Below are 21965 nucleotides of genomic sequence, written 5' to 3'. Positions count from 1 at the left end.
ACTTCCGGCGCTCAGCAGTGAGATCAGAGTGCCGGCCCCCCAAGCCCTCAGGCCCCGCCCGCGGCCCGCACCGTTCATCTGACCACGCCCCTACCACCGGCGTCGGCCTCTCCCGATTGGGCAGCCGAGGGGGAGGAGGCGGGGCGCGGCCGGCCGGACCTCATGACCCTGCGCTGCGCCGAGCCGCGGAAGGCACGCTTGACTGACAGGCGGAGGTGGCGCGGTTGCTACGGCAGGTGAGTTCCGGGCCGCAGCCAGCTGCTTTAGGGGGCCGGGTCTCTCCGAACAGGGGCGAGCCCAGTCCAGCTACGGGCCGGCGGGGGCCTGGCCCTGCCTGGTACGCAGAACGCCGCGGCCAGGTGAGCTGAGCCTGGGACCCCCCCCCAACCCTGGCCGCCACCGCCCTGTCCCCTCCTCCGGCCGGCGCCCAGGGGATCCTCTCGGGGCCCAGCAGCCCACTTCGAGCCCCCAGGGGCTCGTTGCTTCTCCGGAACAGGGGCCGCTATCTCTTTTATTTCTGCCTGGGCCTGACCCAGCGTTTAAGGCACGCGTGTGGCGTCTCGGAGCGCTGACTTGTATTTCCCCGGGGTCTGGGCCCTGACGGGCACTTTTTTCTTTAGGGACAAAAGATGACCACTTCTTAGCGGTGATGAATTAAAGTCCCAGCCCCGACTGCCCCACTAATGATCACTTCCAGCCACTTCTCCCCGAGGAGAGTCGCGTCTGGTGTTTTGAATCCACCCGGGAGGGTTTGAGGGTAGAGGGTGCTTGCTGGCCGCTTCCCGGGACCTTCGGGGGCCTTGTTTTCGTCCTTTGTCACGAGGACTGTCTCTCCGGCCTCCGCCCCTTCTACCCGAGGATGCTGTGAGGATTAAGTTTATTTGAAAAAACAGGCATCAACAAACGCTTAGGATATACCTAAATGCATAAATAATGGCTTACGGGACGTCTAGAAAGCCCTTATTAGTTTTTCTTTTCTCAATATACTGCCTGTCCTTTCCTTTGCAAGAACTACCTGTTATTAAGCACTTCTTATGTGGCTGGCACTGGACTCAGCATTATTTCATTGAACTCATCCAACAGTCCTAGGAAGTAGATTCAGTTACTGTTTTTCATTTTGCAAATGAAGACACCAAGGCTCAGAGAGGCAGTATGTGCCTCAGGTAACACAGCTGGAAGGTGGAGCAGGCATCAGTCACAGGCCTACTTCTGCTGCTCCTTGTGCACATAAGAGTTCAGTAAGTGTTTACTGCAGGTTCCCTGTTCCAGAAGACCATTCTGAAGCAGGGCAGCATTTCTGGAATGCCTTACTTTTCTCTGGAACAGTCTCCTTGGAGGTTGTTGTTCTCTTCCTTGGACTGAGACAAATAGTAGACTCAGGACTTGTTGGAACAGCCTTTTGGCTTTGACGAAAAGCCATAGTTTAAAAGCCTCCAAGTCTTGCCCTCTGCAGCCTGGTTCAGCCAAACCCAGATGCACATGGAATCACTGGGCACCTTGTCCGTGGTGGCTGAAGGAGAGGCTCCTTGGGAATTGCTGCAGGAACCCAGGGAGTTGACATCTGCAGCTCTCACGCTCTCAGAGTTGGCTGCAATTTTGCCCTCCCAGCAGCTCTCCTACCGGGGGTACTGGACAGCACTGAGGAGAGGGCCACAAGGCCAAGGACATTTCCGGATCCTCCTCATCTGACATCCCAGGGAGGACCATCTGGTACAGATGCACTGTCCCCGCTGGCCAAGACCAGAGTGCCCACTGATAACCTCCTGGGCTGTAGCAGATCTAATTGAGACTTGTTTAGCAAAAGTAATGCTGATAAGTGGCAGCTGTGAATCTGGCAGCGTGTGGCTGGGCCGAGGGGCTGCAGATCCTCTGAGTTTTGCTGGACCTTTTTGGGGATGGGATGAAACTGCTTCTCAGAGGGAGCCTGTGGGAAATCTGGGTTCTCTTCAGTTCAGAGATAGACCATGTCTTAGTTTGGTTTGAGAGCTTGGTTCCTGAAGGAAATGTCCAGGTTTGGCTTGAGTTTGGGTTAGTGTGCTGGCTCCTTTCTGGAGCCAGGTGAAATGTGGGCTTGTGTCAGTGAGCATTAATGTCTTTGGGATCCAGCAAAATGATTGCAGTTCACAGCCTGGCCATAGTACGTATTCAGTGAATGTTAGACTGGTTTACTTATTCAGCAGCTATTTACTGAGCTTTCAGTATATGGAGCAGGCACTGTTTTAGGTGCTTGAAAAACATCAGGGAGCAAAAGAGACTAAAGACCCCTGAACTAGTGGACTTTATGTTCTGATAACATGATAAGTATGTAAGTATGTTACAAGGTGATGCCATGGAAATAGAAAAAAATAGAGCAAGGCAAGGGAATCAGGGGTGGGAGGGAGGGTTGACTTGCTAATTTAAGTTGGTGTTCTGGTTTGCGGTTTGGTGGGTAACATGACAAAGCAGTGGACTGAATTATAGGCCCTGGGTTCAAGTCCCAGTTCTGCCAGCTTGCTGTGTGAGTCTGGCCAGGAAACTTCCCTTCTCTGAGCCAGTTTCCCCACCAGAGTCCCTGCTGTGCCGTTTACTGGCTGTGTGACCTTGGCACGAACCTCTCTGATCCTTTCCTGCTTGGTGGTTTTAGGGGTCCTAGTCTGAGTTTCTGCTTAGACCTACTCCAGGGTTTGCAGCTTCTCAGTGACCGTGGCCAGTCACTGCCTCCCGCCTGTCAAGCCCCAGGGACTGCCAGCGTGGGGCAGCCACAAACCCCATTAACAGACTCTTTTGGATCCTGGAACAAAGTGCAGTACCAGGTTTTGGGCCATGAAGAGATGTTATCCTAAACTTAAGGAATTTAAGTTGAGCAGAAAAATGCTGGGTGAAGAATGACTCAGAAGAGGTATTCGTGAGGGAGGCCAGGGGAAGCTACTCTGCGGGTGTGGGGGTGTGGGTTCAAGCATGTAGAGGTCATCCCCGCTCCAGTCTGTCCAGGGCTATTTGGGAGCTGATAGAGCCGGCAGTTCAGAGCACTGACTTTGGGGCAGGCAGTCCTGGGTTTGAATCCTGGCTCAGCTGCTCGGTAGCTCTGTGGCCCCCTGCCAGTCACTTCGCCTCTCTGAGCCTCCGTCTTTCCTCCTTTAGTGATGGAGGTGGAGATGGATTTAGTTCTCAATGTTGCCCGACCTCCAGAGTGGTTGTGAGGACTTAGTGAGGTCTAGTAGTACCCGTTCCAGTACACAGGGCCACTCCGGGCGGTGGCAGGCAGGGCTTGGCAGGGAAGGAGGTTTAAGGGTCCTGCTTTGAGAGTCGGAAAGATGGTGGACTCGGTGAATTAAGACTGGTTAAAGGAAGGGATGTATCTGGGATTTGGGGAAAATGGGGTTGCTTGGAAGTAGACTGGAGAGAAGGCACGAGGGAGGGAAGAGGTACGTGTTCTGTGGGGCGGAGGGCAGCATGGAGGGGTGTGGGCACAGGTGTGTGGGGTGTGGAGTGGCCAGTGTGGTGGGGATCAGGGCAGGTGGGCTCCTTGTGTTGGGGGCGGGCTTGGTAGCATCACCTTCCCATCCTGAGGAACTGGGCTCTTAGGTGGCAGGAGGATGTAGCCAGAACCCCTAGGAAAGTGATGATGAGTAATGGGCACCTGAGGCCTGGTCGCAGCAGCTCTGCCAGGCCCAGATGTGCTGCCTCACTGCCTGCGCTCCTGCGCGAGGTTGAGGTGGGTTACTTTCCCCGTCACTCCGTGCAGGCCCCGGGGAGGGGGAACGTGCCTGCCCTTATTCAGGATGAAGCATCTTGGAAGTCTCATCCGGGGCCTGCAACGGGTGGGCTCAGTGCCAGACCTACCGGCCTGCCTCCTTTCTTCCTGCTTTCTTGTCCCTGAGAGAGGAGGTGGGTCTGGTGGGTCAGGAGGGAGAGGTGCCCTGGGGTCGCTGTAGTGGAGGCGCAACCCCTCTGGCTGGCATCTCGGGCGCTGGCTGGGGGGCGGTGATTTCCAACAGCACAGCGGAGCCGTGGCTCTCAAGAGGGCCCATTCCTGCATCCAGGCCTCTCAGCAGCACAGGTATCTTTCCCTTTCAGTCTTTATTAAACGCCTGCCGTGGGCACTCCATTTATTTGCACAGAGGGAAGGGTGGGAAGGGCTGTGAAGGCGGACCCCACCTGGCTCACTTCCCACTGCACCGCTTCCTTGCTCTGTGGCCTCAGGCAAGTGGCTTCCCATCTCGGAGCCTCCGTTCTTCCTCCATAAGATGAGAAACAGCGGTCCTTACCCAAGAGTGTGTAGTGAAGTGCCGGGCATCGTGCCTAGCTCAGAGTAGGCCCTCGAGCTTCTGCTGTTGAGTTAGGGTTACCTTTTCCGAAAGACTCCTCCCTGCTCCCACCTTAAGTGAATTAAAAGGACTCTTTCAAAAGTGTCTATTTTAAAAAACATCAAACTTATAGAAAAGCGAAAAGAATAATAAAATGAAATCCCATTTATACCCTTCACCTGTATTCACCGATTATTAATATGTTTGCCCTGTTTACTGTCTGTATATTTATACACTCATTATCACCAGAATCATTATTGCCGATCTATTTAAGAGTAAGTTGCAGATATCATGACCCTTTGCCCCTAAATATTGCAGGAGGAATTATCTAAGAACAAGGCCACTGTAATACATAACCAGAAAATGGTTTTCATCTTCAGAAACTTTAACACTGATATTGTTATAATACTATATCACTTTCCCAGGGCTGCCGTAAAGTCCACAGACTGGGTGGCTTAAACAACAAGATAAAGATGTCAGCAGATTTGGTTTCTTCTGAGGCCTCTCTGACTTGTAGGCAGTGACCTCCTTGCTGTGTCCTCACATGGTCTTTTCTCTGGGTGCATCCTTGGTTCCTCCTTGTGTATCCAAATTTCCTCCTCTTATAAGGACACCAGTCAGGTTGGATTAAGGCCCACCCTAAAGACCTCACTGAACTTAATTACCTCTTTAAAGACCTTATCTCCCAGGGGCTTCCTTGGTGGCGCAGTGGTTGAGAGTCCGCCTGCCGATGCAGGGGACACGGGTTCGTGCCCTGGTCTGGGAAGATCCCACATGCCGTGGAGTGGCTGGGCCCGTGAGCCATGGCCGCTGAGCCTGCGCGTCCAGAGCCTGTGCTTCGCAAAGGGAGAGGCCACGACAGTGAGAGGCCCGCGTACCACAAAAAAAAAAAAAAAAGACCTTATCTCACAGTAAGATTACATTCTGAGGTACTGGAGGTTAGGACTTCAACATATGAATTGGTGGGGGGACACAACTGGGTCCATAACAAATGCTGTTATCTAATATGTAGTCCATATTCAAATGTGTCAGTTGTTCCACTAATGTCCTTTTCCCCGTTGATCCAGGATCCAACGTTGTCAAGTCTTTTTAGTGCCTCTTCTCTGGAACAGTTTCTCAGCCTGTGTTGAGAAAGGGAATTTCTAGAAACAGAGGTGCTGGCTGCCTTGGGACAGGAACCCTATTTAAGGATTTGCACCGTTCCCTTGGGTCTCTTTTCAGGGCTTTACTTTGATGTCAGAAGCACCAGGAGGTGAGCTTGGATCTTTAAAAGGGTCACCGAGAGCCAGAACTGCGTTAGTCACCTGCTGTGTGTCACACTTGGTGGACGTTATACATTTCTCGGCTGGGCTGGTCGGCCTGCACTGCCCTGGGCAATGGAGCCCTGAGTGAAAAGCTAATGCAGGACATGCGACTTATGTTCCTACCAATCTCAGTTTCCAGATCTATAAAACATGGCCAGTAACACAATTTATAGTACTAAGCATTTTTTGAACTTTGTTGCTGTGCAGATAAATACAAACTCTGAGCGCCGTGCAAGTCCCGGTGATCAGAAGTCATTAAATCCTTCCCATGCACTGTCCCACTTCATCCTCTCAGTTACCCTAGTTGCTGTCTTTGTCCCCATTTTCCTGGATGAGGAAACTGAGGGTTGGGTGATTTAGCTAAAGATACACAGCTTGCAAATGACAAGAGCAAGGAACCGAACTCGGGGCTAGGTGTCTCCATAATTGCCTTGTGTGATTACAGACAACTCCGGGGATGACGGGTGTGGAGCAACTGGCATGTAGTAAGAGCGCAGTGGAAGGTGGCTCCCGTTAGTAATTATAGCATCCTTTGTGGCTGCACACAGGTGCCCTGGTGTGGAAACAGGGAACTCTGTGCCCCATGAGGGCAGGGCCTGGGCCTGGCTTCTTTCCCATCACCCTAAGGCGGTCAGTGTTGGTTGGGGACCAAGAAAAAACAAAATGAAAAATTTTAGACGGCTGGGATCAGTAAAGTATGATCCTTGCAGACACATGCACTTCAGATGTTTCAGGTCCTGCATGGAATATTAAGCACCCAAAGTTTTTGGTTCTACCACTTGACATTTCCCTGTATGTAAACTGATTTTTTAAAACTTGAAGTAGAGTTGATTTACAATGTCGTGTTAGTTTCAGGTGTATAGCACAGTGATTCAGTTATACATACATACGTATATAGGTGTGCATAGGTATATATATGTGTGTATGTAGGTATATATAGGTATATATATATATAGGTGTGTTTATATATGTATATATATGTATTCTTTTTCAGATTCTTTTCCTTTACAGGTTACTACAAAATACTGAGTATAGTTCCCTGTGCTATACAGTAGGTCCTTGTTGGTTATCTATTTTATATAATAGGGTGTGTATGTTAATCCCAGCCTCCTAATTTCCCCTTTGGTAACCATAAGTTTGTTTTCTGTTTGTGGGTCTATTTGTATAAAATGATTTTTAACCATTAACTTTTAACTAATGTTAGTAAACCTTAAACTTTCTATGTTGCTCATACACTGTTGGGAGGCAGATAAATTTATATAATCTTTCTGGAGGAAAATTTGTCAGTGTATATCTAGTGCCTTCAAAACAAACATTTTGACCCAGTAATTTTTCCTGTGGTCAAAGATGTAGTCAAAGATTTATATTCTAAAATATTCCTCACTGCCATATATCTAATAACAAAACACATACACACACATACAAATACCCTAAGTGTCCAACAGTAGGAGAATGGTTAAGTAAGGTATTGTAGAGCTTAAATTGTATGTGGTGTAATGTTATTCAGCCATTAGAAATGAAGTTGTTGATGGGGCTTCCCTGGTGGCACAGTGGTTGAGAGTCCGCCTGCCAATGCAGGGGACGCGGGTTCGTGCCCCGGTCCGGGAAGATCCCACATGCCGCGGAGCGGCTGGGCCCATGAGCCATGGCCGCTGAGCCTGCGCGTCCGGAGCCTATGCTCCGCAGCGGGAGAGGCCACAACAGTGAGAAGCCCGCGTACCGCAAAAAAAAAAAAAAAAAAAAAGAAGTTGTTGAAAAGAAGTCTAGTGATGTGGGAAACGTATATAATATAAACCAAAAAAAAATCTGTATACAAACTATATCTGTTACAGTCTGGTTTAGTTTTAAAATTTATATATTCATACATATGAATAAAGACTTGCCAAAGCAGTAACCAAGTTTTTTTCTGTATAGAAGGATTACAGGTGATTTTTATTTCATTTTATGTTTGTCTGTGTTTTCCAGCTTCTATGGAGGTGAATATTAATTTCATTAAAACCAAACAAAAACGCCATTTTCTCTTTGCAGGATAGGTAGGAGAAGATGAAAATTTTTAATCCAGCACAGAAGTTAATGAGGCAAAAACAAAGGTATTAAGAGCAAATCTTCTTCTGAATGAGTCACAAGGTGAAGAGTTGTACTTTCAAGCCATCCAGGTAGCGGCTGAGGCATTTCCTCTGTTGGGGCTTCCGGGTCCACTCAGGTGCTGCTGACCCTCTCTGAAATGGCCCTCAAGTGTCCTGTTCACACTCTGTGGGCCTGGAGAGCTCCAAGGGATGAGGTTCTCCTCCCCCAGGGTGCTCTCAGGGGTCTGCAGAGAAGCAAGGACAGACGCAAGAGGGGCAACCCCACATGCTCCTCTTATTTTCGAATATTTTTTTTCTTTTTTTTTTTTTTTTGCGGTACGCGGGCCTCTCACTGTTGTGGCCTCTCCCGTTGCGGAGCACAGGCTCCGGACGCGCAGGCCCAGCGGCCATGGCCCACGGGCCCAGCCGCTCTGCGGCATGTGGGATCTTCCCGGACCGGGGCACGAACCCATGTCCCCTGCATTGGCAGGCGGACTCTCAACCACTGCGCCACCAGGGAAGCCCTTATTTTCGAAACTTTAAAAATTATGCTTAAAAGTAACCTATTAGGGTCTATGTTACAAAAGCAACACAAATTCGTTGCAGAAAATGCAGACAAGCAAAAAAGGAGGAAAAAAAATCACTTGACTCCATCCTCCCAGAGATGAGGAGGGCACCCTTTCTGTATGTGCAAAAACAAAATTATTTTACCAAAATGAAATTTTACTATAACAGTGTTCTATAACTTTTTGACTTTTTTTTCCTTTTCCATTATGGTTTATTACAGGATATTGAATATCGTTTCTGTGCTATACAGTAGGACCTTATTTATCCATTCTATGTATAATAGTTTGCATCTGTATGGCTTTTTGACTTCCGATTCATTCAGCAAATATTTACTGAGAAGTTACTGTGTTCCAGGTGCCGTTTTAGGTATTTGGGATACAACAGTGCATAAAACAGATCCCTGCCCTAGGGGACTCACATTCTTGAGGAAAGATAGGAATTAGACAAAAAAACAAAAAAACCCGGCAGTCTAGTGTTTAGGACTTTGCGCTTCCACTGCAGGGGACCCGGGTTCAATCCCTGGATGGGAACTAAGATCCTGCGTGCTGTACAGTGTGGCCAAAAAAAAAAAAAAAGATAAATGACCAAAATGATTATAGAGCATGCCAAGTATGGGCCAGGATGGACATAGGGCCTTTCTCAAAAGAGAGTAGTGGGGTAGGGTGGGACTGCCTTCAGCAGGGTGGCCAGGGGACCTGGTCAGGGGACAGTGAAGCTGAGAACTGAAGGATGAGAGAGGGAGAGATACATGGAGCAGCATGGCAGGGCACCAGTGGGGACCAGTGTCTTTCCTGGTCATTGAGTATTTTACTTCATTATACCCCGTCCCAGCTTTTTCAAAAATTTTTTAATGGTGTCATACTATATGTATTCTTCTGCAACTTATTTAAAAGTTATTATATTTTATTCTAGTTTTAAAATGTCAATAGAACACATATAACATAAAATGTACCATCTTAATCATTTTTTAGTGTACAGTTCACTGGCGTTAAGTATATTCACAATGTTGTGCAACCATCACCACCGTCCATCTCCGGAACTTTTCCATCTCCCCAAGCGGAAGCTCTGCACCCACAAATCAACTCCCCATTCCCCCTACCCATGACAGCCATCATTCTACTGTCTGTCTCTATGGATCTGACTCCTCTAGGGACCTCATATAGGGAGAGTCGTACAGTATTTGTCCTTTTGTGTCCGGCTTATTTCATTTCGCATAATGTCATCTAAAACATTCCAAGACCATAGAAAGTTCTCTCTTGCCTCTTTGCAGTGTAGCCTTACCTTCTGCCCCAGGCAACTACTGATCCAGTTTCTATCACTGCAGATTAGTTTCGTCTGTTTTGAAATTTCATAAAAGTAGAATCATGTAATGTGTACTTTTTGTTTCTTTGACTTCTTTCCCTCAGTTTAATGTTTCTGGAATTGATTCATGTTGCTGTGTGTATCAGTAGGTCTTTCTAATGCCATGTATTATTCTATGATATGAAAATACCAGTAGTTTGCTTCAGTCCCCCGTTTGTTGGACATTTAGGGTCTTTCCAGTTTTGGGCTATTATGTATAAAGCTATTATGAGTGTCTGTGTACAAGTCTTTGTGTGGATGCATGTTTTCATTTCTCCTGGGAAAATATCTAAGAGAGGAATTGCAGGATCCTATGATAAGTATAAGCTTAACTTTGTAGGAAACTGTTAAACTATTTTCCAAAGCTTTTTATACCACTTAACATTCCTATCAGAATATATGAGAATTCCTTTACAAATTCAGCAACAGCTGGTAACGTAGGTTATTAGTTTTAGATATTCTTGGGTGTGTGAGATGTTATCTCATGGTTTTAACTTGCATGTCTCTGATGGCAGATGATGTTGAGCGTGTTTTCATGGGCTCATTGGCCGTTCTTACTTGGTGAAGCATCTGTTTAATCATTTGTCCGTTTAACAAAATTAGACCATTTATCCTTTTGGGAGTTGTAAGAGTTCTTTATATATTTTGGATATTTGTCAGATACAGGTTTCGTGAACATTTTCTTCCAGCCTGTAGCTTGTCTTTTCATTTTCTTAAGAGCATCTTTTGAAAAGAAAAAGTTTTAATTTTGAAAAAGTCCAGTTCATCAATGTTTCCTTTTATGATTAATGCCTTTTGTGTCCTGAGACCTTCGCCAGCTTCAAAGTCGCCAAGATTTTCTCTGTCTTTTCCTCTAGAAGTTTCAGAGTTGTAATTTGTTTGTTTAAAGTCTGTGATCCGGAGAATTGGTGGACTGTTCCGTGCCCAGGCTGGTCCTGGAGGGGCTGTTGGTCAACGGGAGGGTCAGGGTGAGGTCCGGGGCTGCGGTGGAGGGGAGGTCAGCCGCAGCACCGTGGTGGCTCAGCAGACGGACCTTGAGGGCTCCGTGGGGTTTGCAGATCTCTCACATCAAGTATACAGCAATCAGTGAAGAGAGCGGTTGAATTCACACTTAGGGTTCTACATTAACCAACTCACGGATTTGTATTCTCCAGAGCATCCAGGTCCTTCCATAGAATAAAAAAGACCGTATAGGTGGAACAATCCAAAGTTTTCTACAAAGAAGGTGGTGTTCAGTTGCTGCCCAAAATAGTTGATGCCCTGGGGTTTGGAGATGCAGTTGGTCATAGTAACTGCTGACAGCCTGTTACCGACTGCATTGATAGCACATGTGAGGACCACCTAAGTGCAGAATCTCGAGTGAACAGACGTTAGACGCTGGACAGCAAGATGCTGTGTTGTTTACACTTCGTTGCTCCTTCAAGACATGGACTTCAACCATTGGATATCGAGTTTATGAAGTGTTTGCATGAAAAAGTGGGTATTATCCCACTTACTGACAAAGCTGACACCGCAGAAGTGCCAACGGTTTAGAAAACAGATGATGAAAGAAACCCAAAACTATAAAATTAAAATACGTGAATTTCCAGAAACAGGTGATGATGAAGAAGAAAAACTTGTTAAAAACATGGAGGACCGTTTACCTCTTGCTGTGGAAGGTAGCAGTACTGTCCTCAAGGTTAATGGCAAAAGGGTCAGAGGAAGGTGGTATCCTTGGGGTATTGCTGAAGCTAAAAGTGGTGAACATTGGGATTTGACAATTCTAAGAAATATGTTGCCAAGAACACACATGCAGGACTTGAAAAATGTTATTGGTAACGTGCGCTACGAGAACTACAGAAGCAGAAAACCTGCAGCTGTGACTTACAATGGAGTTGATAACAACAGAACAAAAGGCAGCTTCCTAAGAGCCCCCTGGCACAAATGGAAGAAGAAAGAAGGGAGCGTGTAGCTAAGATGAAGTTGGAGATGGAGCAGGCGTTGGAGATGAAGGCCAAAGAAGAAGTTCAAAAGCTGAAGGACTCTGAAGCTGAGCTCCAGCGGCGCCATGAGCAAATGAAAAAGAACTTGGAAGCACTGCACAAAGAATTGGAGGAGGGCCTCCCTGGTGGCGCAGTGGTTGAGAGTCCGCCTGCTGATGCAGGGGATACGGGTTCGTGCCCCGGTCTGGGAGGATCCCATATGCCGCGGAGCGGCTGGGCCCGTGAGCCATGGCCGCTGAGCCTGCGCATCCAGAGCCTGTGCTCCGCAACGGGAGAGGCCACAACAGTGAGAGGCCCGCGTACCGCAAAAAAAAAAAAAAAAAAAAAAAAAAAAAAAAAGAATTGGAGGAAAAATGTCATCAATTTGAAGATGAGAAAGCAAACTGGAAAGCTCGACTGTACTTTCGAGCAACCAAACTCTTAGAGAACCGTGGAGAAGAATGAGAAGAAAGGGAAGATCTTTTAAACCCTCTACTGACCACCAATTACATAAAGTCTGTGATTCATTTCTAAATAATTTTTGTATACGATACGTAGGGTAGGGGTTAAAGTTCTTTTTTTTTTTTACCATATGGATATCATTGTTCCAGTACCATTTGTTGAAAAGACCATCTTTTGCCCATTGAATTATATCAGTACCTTGGGATTTCCCTCGTGGTCCAGTGGGTAAGACTCCACGCTCCCAATGCAGGGGGAGCAGGTTCTATCCCTGGTCAGGGAACTACATCCCACATGCCACAACTAAGAGTCTGCATGCCGCAGCTAAGAAGTCCGCACACCACAACTAAGAGTCTACATGCTGCGGCTAGGAAGTCTGCACGCCACAACTAAGACTTGGCACAGCCAAACTTAAAAATAATAATAATTATTATATCAATACCTTTGTTGGAAATCAATTGACAACAAATGTGTGGGTCTAGACTCTCTACTGTGTTCCCTTGAGCTGTATGTCTGTGTTTGAGCCCATGCCACACTGACTTGATTACTGTAGCTTTATAGAAAGTCTTAAGTCAAGTGGTATAAGTCTTCCAACTTTGTTCTTTGCAAAAATTGTTTTGGCTATTCTAGGTCTTTTGCTTTTCCCTATAAATTTTATTTTATTTTTTTATGAAAAGAATTATATTGGGCTTCCCTGGTGGCGCAGTGGTTGAGAGTCCGCCTGCCGATGCAGGGGACACGGGTTCGTGCTCCGGTCTGGGAAGATCCCACATGCCGCGGAGCGGCTGGGCCCGTGAGCCATGGCCGTTGAGCCTGCGCGTCCGGAGCCTGTGCTCCGCAACGGGAGAGGCCACAATAGTGAGAGGCCCGCGTACCGCAAAAAAAAAAAAAAAAAAAAAAAAAAAAAAGAATTATTTATTTATTTAGACTGTGTTGGGCCTTCGTTGCTGCACGCGGGCTTTCTCTTGTTGCGGCGAGCAGGGGCTACTCTTCATTGCAGCGCGTGGGCTTCTCATTGCAGTGGCTTCTGTTGTGGAGCACAGGCTCTAGGCGTATGGGCTGCAGTAGTTGCGGCACACGGACCCTAGGGTGCGGGGGCTTCAGTAGTGGCGGCACACGGGCTCTAGGGCACGCGGGCTTCAGTAGTTATGGCACACAAGCTCAGTAGCTGTGGCTTGCAGGCTCTAGAGCGCAGGCTCAGTAGTTGTGGCGCACGGGCTTAGTTGCTTCACGGCACGTGGGATCTTCCTGGACCAGGGATTGAACCCGTGTCCCCTGCATTGGCAGGAGGATTCTTAACCACTGCACCACCAGGGAAGACCCCTTATAAATTTTAGAATCAGCTCGGCAGTTTCTACAAAGAAGGCTGCTGGGATTTTGATTGAGATTACATTGAATCTGTAGATCAATTTGGGGAGAACGGGCATCTTAACAATATTAAGTGTGCTAGTCCATGAACGTGGTATATCTCTCCATTTATTTAGATCTAATTTAATTTCATGGATAGGAAGATTCAACATTCATCATCATTTTCAATGGCAACGTAGTACAACAGTGTACGGTTGTGTTGTTATTTATCCAGTTGCCTGTTGTTGTTCACTTAGATTATGTCCAGTTTCCCCCCATTATAAACAGTGTTACAGTGGATGTCTTTGTCATTCTGTCTTTGCACACACCCTTGATGACTTACTTAGAGAAAATCTGGAGCCAAGTCAACCCTCTTGACTGTTCTTTGCTCTCTGCCTTACTTAAACTGGTGGGCATTTGTGTGCGGTGGAATGTGGAATGCCAGTGATCGGGCTTGCTTTTGGTGAGGCCCAGTGCACAGTGACTCAGAACAGGGGTTGGCTAACTGTGACAGCAGGCCAGGATTGTTTTGTCAGGCCCTCGAGCTAAGAATTTTTTTTTTAAATTTATTTATTTTTGGCTGCATTGGGTCTTCGTTGCTGCACGCAGGCTTTCTCTAGTTGCAGTGAGCGGGGTCCACTCTTCATTGCGGTGTGCGGGCTTCTCAATGCGGTGGCTTCTCTTGTTGTGGAGCACGGGCTCCAGGCGTGTGGGCTTAAGTAGTTGTGGCACGTGGGCTCAGTAGTTGCGGCTCGCGGGCTCTAGAGTGCAGTCTCAGTAGTTGTGGCGCACGGGCTTAGTTGCTCCGTGGCATGTGGGATCTTCCCAGACCAGGGCTCGAACCCATGTCTCCTGCACTGGCAGGAGGATTCTTAACCACTGCGCCACCAGGAAAGTCCCGAGCTAAGAATTTTTTTTAAATATATTTTTAATGGATTATAAAACAAAACAGAAACAAAGAAGAATATGTTTTGAAGATCACTGTGGGCAGCAAAGCCTAAATCCTTACTACCTGGGCCCTTATAGAAAAATTTTGCTGACCCCTGACTTAGAGCAAGGCTCTGCACTGGACAGACCTGATCAGGTCCCCGCCCACCACGTACTAGCCCAGGATCGACCGTGGCCAAGTTCCTAGCTCATTAGCTCCAGCTCTGTTTCTTCATCTGTAAAATGGGCAGTGCGAGTACACAGAGAGTTGTCAGCCACAGGGCTTTTTTTTCTATCTGAAGTTGCAGGAACGTAAGTAGTCTGATTGCACATGTGAGTCAAGAGTGGGCCTGTCACTGTCATCCTTGTCTGGGGCAATGTTCACGGCACTGGGCATCAAGCTCATAACCTGGCTCAGCCATCTAGCTGGAGAGATGGGGCACATACCAAAGCTACTCAAAAAACCCACATACTGCAGCTTAAAATAGTGTGGAGCTGCCACTTACCCAGCGCACTTGGCCTCGGTGGAAACGAAAAACTAAAAATCTGGGTTCAAAGGAGGAGGACTGGAATTTAGAACCTTGAACCCCGTCATTGGCATGTGACCATTTTAAATGGTAGCTTCTCACTGCCTCTCCCTCTATGAACTGCCCACACCTGGGAAGCTGTGGCCCACCAAGGAAGGGAGAGCATTGGTGACATGCGGACGAATCTGATTGTGTCTATCGCCTAGGGTCGGGGGTTCTGAGCAGTACAAAGTTCTTGGGAGGCTCAAAGGATGATCTGAGGGTCTCAGTGGCCCTCCTGGAAGGGGCGGATCCTTCTGTCCGTGGGGAGCAATAGCTGGAGAGGCCCCGTGGCCCTCTCCTGCAGATCCCTCTCTCGGGGATCGCGATGGTAATGCCCAGCAGTGATTAGTGAAAGGTCCAGCACCCCCCAGGAGGGGCTGTTTGCCCTGTTTGCCAGCTCCACCCAAGCCTTCTTCAACGGCCCCTTCAGTGGTGTGTTTTTATTGTCCCTGTGGATGGACTGGGGAGTGTGTCCAGCCTGTGGATACCCCAAATGTCCAAAAATTCACTTTTCTCTCCCAGGAGGAATTCTGGGCTGTTTTTAGCCCCTGGTTGGTGCTAAGAGTGATTTTAAGGTAATGGAGCTACATGAGGTGTGCTGGTTTGTCCCTCTAGGTTCCCTGCCAGAAGCCTGCACTCACCCCGGCCCACTGCAACCCAGCACTGTCGGCCGTCACCGGAGAATGCGGATGCTGGCTGCTTCCTGGGACTGTCACTTTGCACAAAGGTAGGCCCACAGCCTGCTCCACTCAGGTGTAGCCCTTATGCACAGACCAAGGAGGAAGTTTGGATTTTTCTTTTTAGGTGAAATAATGGAATTGTGGTTATGTTTGTTTGTTTTTACTTTTTCTTTTTTCAAGTCTCGTAGAAAAACATACACGGATGAAATGACGTGATATCTGGGATTTGCTGCAAAAAAAGAGGAAGTGGGAGGTTGAGATGAAGCAAGGTGGGCCATGGATTAATTGTGAAGCCAGGTGATGGGTACATGGGGGTGTGTTACACACTTCCGTCTGCATCTGCATATGTTTACATTTTCCGTAAGTTCCAAAGAGAGAGCCTTAAGAGTCTGACCAGCTTGGGTTTCGGCCTTAGCCCTGGTGCTCCTGTTTGCAAGACCTGAGACCAGAAGTGTCCCGTTTCCTCATCTACAAAATGGGGCAAAACACAGCTGCCTCAAAGATTGCCAGGGGAAGTTTTCAATGAAAGAATACACAGAAAGCACTTAGTCTGGGACCTGGCCCCTAATCAGTCCCAATCACTCCTGTTCTGGCTGGGAGTCTGGGCCAGTTCACCCCCGGCCGACCATATGGAGTGAGGAGGGGGCTTACAGGAGGGTGCCTGGGGGTGTCCACCTCCCTCTGGTGGATGCACAGCCTCTGCCTTTGATTAAAGCACTTTTGGCTCCACCTACATCTTTGATTGGTTGGACCTTTCTTGATAATAGTTTGGAGCTAGAATCAAAAGCCAGGTTCCTGGGTACAATTTCTGCTAAAATATTGGGTTGTGGAAGCATTTACTTAGTTATTTCTTTTTAAACATTTCCTTTTGAAATAATTATAGATACACAGTAAGTTGCCAGGAATGTGCTGGGAGGTCCCATGTACCTTTCACCCAGTGTCCCCCAGTGGTAACACATCTCTGGTGTTTCTGTACCACAGTGTCATGACCAGCAAAGTGACTGGTACAACCCAGGGAGCTTATTCAGATTTCACCAGTTTTACCTGCACCCATTTGTGTGTATGAGGTGTGTGTGTGTGTGTGTTCAGTTCTGAGCCGTTTTACACACATGTAGAGCCACGTAACTATCATCACAGTCAAAATACAGAACTACCTATCACCACCAAGGAGTTCCCTCAAAGGAAGCATTTGTTTTTCAAAACAGAAATACCTTTTTTCCTTCTGATTTAAAAAAAGAGAGAAATTATACACAGAAGAGTGTCAGGAAGGAAGTTTGCCACAGTATCATCAGCAATTTTACTTTATACTTTGTACTTTTTTTTGTAACATCATCTGAGTTTTGTTTTTATAATAAGCATGTATCATTGTAAAAAAACAACAAAGCTATTGTGAAATCTCTCACCCAGATACACCACCATTTGGTGCTTTAGTGAACATCTTTCGGACCTCTTTCTAGGTTGGTTTGCCCGCCCTTCTCTCTGACTTGCTCCTTCTCAGGAAACATTTTCTGGAGGAGCTGCTGCTCTGATGGCCTCCTCTAGTATCGTGGTGTTTAAGGATTCTTCTCTAAGTGGGGTTTCTCATAGGAAGTGAGATAAGTGGCCTATGGGGCACCTGGCCTCTCAGAAGCTCTTGAGAAGAGGGGTCTTGCTTGCTTAGAGAAGACTGAGGTCAACATCTGCTTCTTGCCTTTCCACTTGGTTTTGAGATCCAGCCTCTCCACCCAGCCCTCTGCTGCCCCCTTGGGTAGAGTAGTCTCCCAGGCATGGGTCTGGTCTCTTTTAATAAAAGTACCACGGTTTTACATTCCTTGACATGCAGCTTCCCCAATGTAGGCAGGACCCTTGCATCTTCCCTGTCGACACTTTTAATCATCACACCCAGCGCTTGAATCCTAATCATCATCCCAGCACCCGCTCTCCCTGTGCCAGCCCTGTGCCAGGCGTTTGACGTATATTATCTTCATGAGTCCTCTGAGCAACCCATCAGGGTGGGTGTTATCTCCCTCCCCAGTTCTCAGGCAAGGAGAGTGAGGCTCAGAAAAGTTAAGTAGCTTCCCTGGGTCACCAGCTGGTATGTGGCAGAGCTGGGACTAGAGACCAAAGTGTGTACTTCACCACCAGCCTCCCCTGCCTCTGGCCAGCAGTGGCTGCCATTAACCCAGGATTCCTTGTGTTTTCTTGTAGGTAAGCCCAGGCCAGCATGGGGGACTCCAGGGACCTTTGCCCTCATCTTGACTCTATAGGGGAGGTGACCAAAGAGGACTTGCTGTTCAAATCCAAGGTAAAGGGTCAGACCTTACGGGGCTGAGGCCCACACCCAGGGCCACCACATTCCTGGGGTACAAACGTTTCTGAAGCAGCGGAAGAACTGTCCCCTGACAGTCTCTGCTTGGCCTTTTCTGTAAATGGAAAAGCTGACGACAGTTTAGGAGGCCTTCTGGGGGCTGTGTCCTAACAGCCATTAATTACCATGTAGACCAGTCCATTTGGGAACACTGATGCTCTGCCCATTAGTGGTTGGAGCAGGTGCAAGGCAGGGAATGAGTCAGACTCTGAGAGTCCACGGGCATTTTTGCACACGTGACCTGTGAAGGGCTCAGGGAGCCTCAAAGAGAGAAGGTGGGCCACTTTGAATAGGGAAGATGTGTTGTTGTCTGTTTGTTAAGTGAAATTTTTTTACATAGGTAACATGTGGTTCAAAAATGAAACAATGTAAGAAGAAAAATGTCAAGAAGTACCCCCCCACCTGCCCTGTGCCCAGCTTCTCCATTCCACCCTCATGTAACCAGGGACATTAGTTGCTTTCATATCCTTTCAGAGTTTCTTTATGGAAATACTTATTTTTCATTTTCCCTTTTATTACATAAAAGGTAGTGTACCGTAGCTATTTTTGTAACGTGCTTTATTCACAGGACAGTGTATCTTGGAGCTCTTTGGCCTCGGCACATAGATCTCATGGTTTATCTTGAAGCTGTATCATATTCACTGTGTGGACTCCATAGCTGCTCCTCTGTGGGTGGACATCTGGGCCCTTTGCAGCCTTCTGCCAATACAGTGTCGTCGTGTTCAGAGGAAGGGCCATGTGCAGGGGCCATTCCCAGAAGTGGGGGTGGGTCAGATTCCTAGACATACTTCCTTGTCTTCTTTCCAGGCACCGAATGCTGGTCGTTCAGCCTCCCTGCACCAGCAGGTTCTGGGTGGCTTTTGGCCTGAGCTGGTTTAGTCTGGGCCCGCATGAGGGCGCGATTCTTCAAAGTACCCATGGCTTCTTTTGAAGTAGTTTCACTGGCTGTTACTGAACCAAGTTTGTTTGCCCAGCATGCATTAAGCCAAACGCTGAGACACTGAGGTTTGCAGCAGAGAAAGGATTTATTCACAAGGCAGCCAAGCGAGGAGACGAGAGAACAAGCCTGAGGTCCACCTCCCCAAAGGCCAGGGGCTTGGGGTATTTATGGATTAAAGAAGCAGGGTGGTCTTAGGCGTGGGGACAGGTGAGGTAATCGGTGTTCTGTGCAGGTGTTGTCTGAGTTACATCCTTCTTCCTGGGATGTGTGTTCAAAAATGGAGGCGCCTAGCATGATCTGAGGGTGGAGTTTTTGGCCCTCTGACGACAAAAGGTCATTCATCGGACACCTACATAGGCCCAGTTTTAGGGTCAGTGGTCCCAACCAGTCTAAGCCAGCTCAAACTGGACAAGAGCTGACTCCAAGTTTCTAAAAAACAGCTTAAGCCCCTATTCCTATAGTGACCCATACTTCAGAGCTGTTAGAGCTGTTATCTATAGGGGTTGTTAAGGAGTCTTGTGATATATAGGCTACGCGAAGCTTGGAGGGTATGCAATTTGAGAAAAATAATTAAGACAAGCTTGCTCAGTGAAGGCAGGCTCAAAGCAGAGGGGCTTTTTAAGGAGCTGTTTCCTTAGCTGCTATTCTGTAAGACAAGTTCAATTTCTGTTAATCACCAGTTTCTGTTAACCCTAAGGGGCGCGGTTTCAGTGTGGCCAGGAGGAGGAGCAGCGAGGCTCTGGTGCATTTGCACGGTCTAATGCTGGGTCTCTTCCTGAGTCTGCACAAAGGAATAAGTGAGACAAGCTGAGAGGATTTCTCAGGGAATCTGAGAGCAGGGAGGAGATAAACGAGGTGGGAGGAGGGAGGCAGAACGTGGAAAGACTGGGCTGGGACGTGGCAGCCTTTTGGAAATCTACAAAATGAAACCAATGTTGTTTTAAAATACGCAGAAGGGGCTTCCCTGGTGGCGCAGTGGTTAAGAATCCGCCAGCCAATGCAGGGGACACGGGTTCGAGCCCTGGTCCGGGAAGATCCCACATGCCGCGGAGCAACTAAGCCCGTGTGCCACAACTACTGACCCTGCGCTCTAGAGCCCGCGAGCCACAACTACTGAGCCCACGTGCCACAACTACCGAAGCCCACGTGCCCAATGCAGCCATAAATAAATAAATAATAAACAAACAAATAAATAAAATTTATAAAATAAAATAAAATACCCAGAAGGGGCACAGATTGAACAGGTAGCTCAAAATGGAGGAAATGCAAATGGCCGAGAAACTCTTGAAAAAAGTTGCCTGACTTCCCCGGTGGTTAAGGATTTTGCCAGAGAAGCAACATGACACCATTTTCAGGTGGGCAAAGCAGAAGCTGCTCTCACTCAGAGCTGACCAAGGGAGGGAAGTAGACCAGGCATGGTAGTGGGGTTAGGCATTACTGTGACTTTAGGGGTGCAATGCCACCTCTGGGAGTTTATCTAGTAGAAGTGTAGTAACAGTTACAAATACAGCAGTATTGAGCATCATTTGTAAAAGGAAAATACTGGTGGCAGTCTGCAGATTCATCAAGAAGGGAATGAGTGAACAGATTGTGGTGTCTGTGCCCATGGTGTGTGCCACCATGCACTCATGGCAAAGAATGAGATGTGGTCTCTGTGGACAGACTAGAAGGATGACCACAAATAGGTGACAAAAGCCTGTTACCGAAAAATTTGTATAGGATGATCTTATTTTTACTAGAAATCACACCCCCCCATGCATATATGTTTATATAAGAAGAAGATATGGAGGGATATACCTCAAATTATTACAGCATATATGTATTGCATATAGTATACTACACATTATATACAGAATATATGTATTGTATATAACATACTACACATTATATACAGTGTACGTGTATCATTTAAATTGTTAAACATACAATACTTTTATCATTCAAATGACTGAAATGAAAAAAAAAAAACTTGGGAAGATGGGAGTGAACTGTGAAATCAGAAAATCACAAAAGAGATGACAGATTTGGAAAGGTCAAGAGCTGTGACTTTGAGTCCACTAAGCAGACTGATCTCTAGCCAGCCGTAGCATCCTTAGCAAGAGACCCTAAATCACAGATTGCAAATCTCTGCCCTGTTGTATGGGATGAGCTGTGCCACCTCCACCCTAGTGAGAGTCCCACATTCAGGCTGTTTACAAACAGCCAAAATCTGGGCTTAGTGAGACGAAGAAGTTCCCATGGAGGCCTGGGGGTCGACGTGGTCACCCTTGGGAGGAAACTGGGAAGTTTGATGACCGCGGCTCCTCAGCTTCCCCTTCTGACTCTGCTCTGTAGGGTCATGACCTCTCTGAGCCTCAGTTTCTCATCTTATGAAGGGGATCTTGATGGGACCTGCTGCACAGACTGTGGTGGGGATTACATGAGCAAGGTGTAAAAAACTTAGCTGGGTGCTTGGACTATTTTGATCCCTCACCAGAGGTCAGCTGTCACTCTGATTAAGTACTCTGTAACTGCTACTAGCTCTTAGAATTCATCTCACAACTGGCAGAGACACATTGGGTATTGTGGAGGCTCAATTGGGGATTGCTGTTCTAGACAGGCACAGACAAAATTACTTAGAACAGTTTAAATTATAACAAAGAGACCCTGAGATACGGCGGCTTAAATGAGACAGAAGTTTACTTTTCTCTCGCTGAACAGTCCAGACATAGGTAGCACTGATAGAGTGGTTCTGCCATTCTCAACACATGGCTTACATCTCCAGGTCCAAAGTGGTTGCTTCACTTCCTGCCATCACATCTGCATTCCAGCCAATGGAAAGAGGAGAAAGAACAAGGGTTATGCAAAACTCATAAGTGGCACATGTCGCTTTTCGCTGTCATACTATTGACTAGAACTGAGCCCCATGATCACAGCGGGGGCTGGGACACATAGTCTGCAGCTGGCTGGCCATGTGCTCAGTGTAAATTCATGGATTCTTTTATTAAAGCAGGGAGGAGAGAGATTGGTAGACAAGAAGCAGGCTCTGTCATCCAGACCACCAGAAACCTGGGTGTTTTCTGTGGTCAGCAAATATATTGATCTCCTGATCTGTACCAGGCTCTCTGTGAAGTCACAGGGGTAGGCAAAACAGACCATCCTTCTTTCATGGAGCCCATAGCCTAGGTGGGG

General features: G+C 47.5%; 1 protein-coding gene and 1 pseudogene across 2 annotated transcripts in view; both read left to right on the top strand.

Moving 5' to 3' along the window:
- The first annotated feature begins 162 nt into the window (after positions 1-162).
- On the top strand, positions 163-12012 carry LOC307054766 (septin-7-like; annotated as a pseudogene). The gene is made up of 4 exons: positions 163-236; positions 290-359; positions 10493-11658; positions 11895-12012. The product of its transcript is annotated as a septin-7-like (transcript).
- A 5698-nt stretch (positions 12013-17710) lies between these two features.
- The window catches only part of USP20 (ubiquitin specific peptidase 20), a gene marked incomplete at its 5' end in the record, with an annotated part of 28679 nt that continues 24424 nt past the window's right edge, over positions 17711-21965 (top strand). The window contains one exon of the mRNA XM_079705891.1: positions 17711-17791. Within this exon, the coding sequence (XP_079562017.1) occupies positions 17711-17791 (81 nt within the window). The remainder of the gene's footprint in view (positions 17792-21965) is intronic.

Source organism: Hyperoodon ampullatus, assembly GCF_949752795.1.
Source record: "Hyperoodon ampullatus genome assembly, chromosome: 6".
Lineage (NCBI taxonomy): Eukaryota > Metazoa > Chordata > Mammalia > Artiodactyla > Ziphiidae > Hyperoodon > Hyperoodon ampullatus.
The sequence above is the reverse complement of the archived record's forward strand: the minus strand, read 5'-3'. Positions and strand labels throughout refer to the sequence as shown.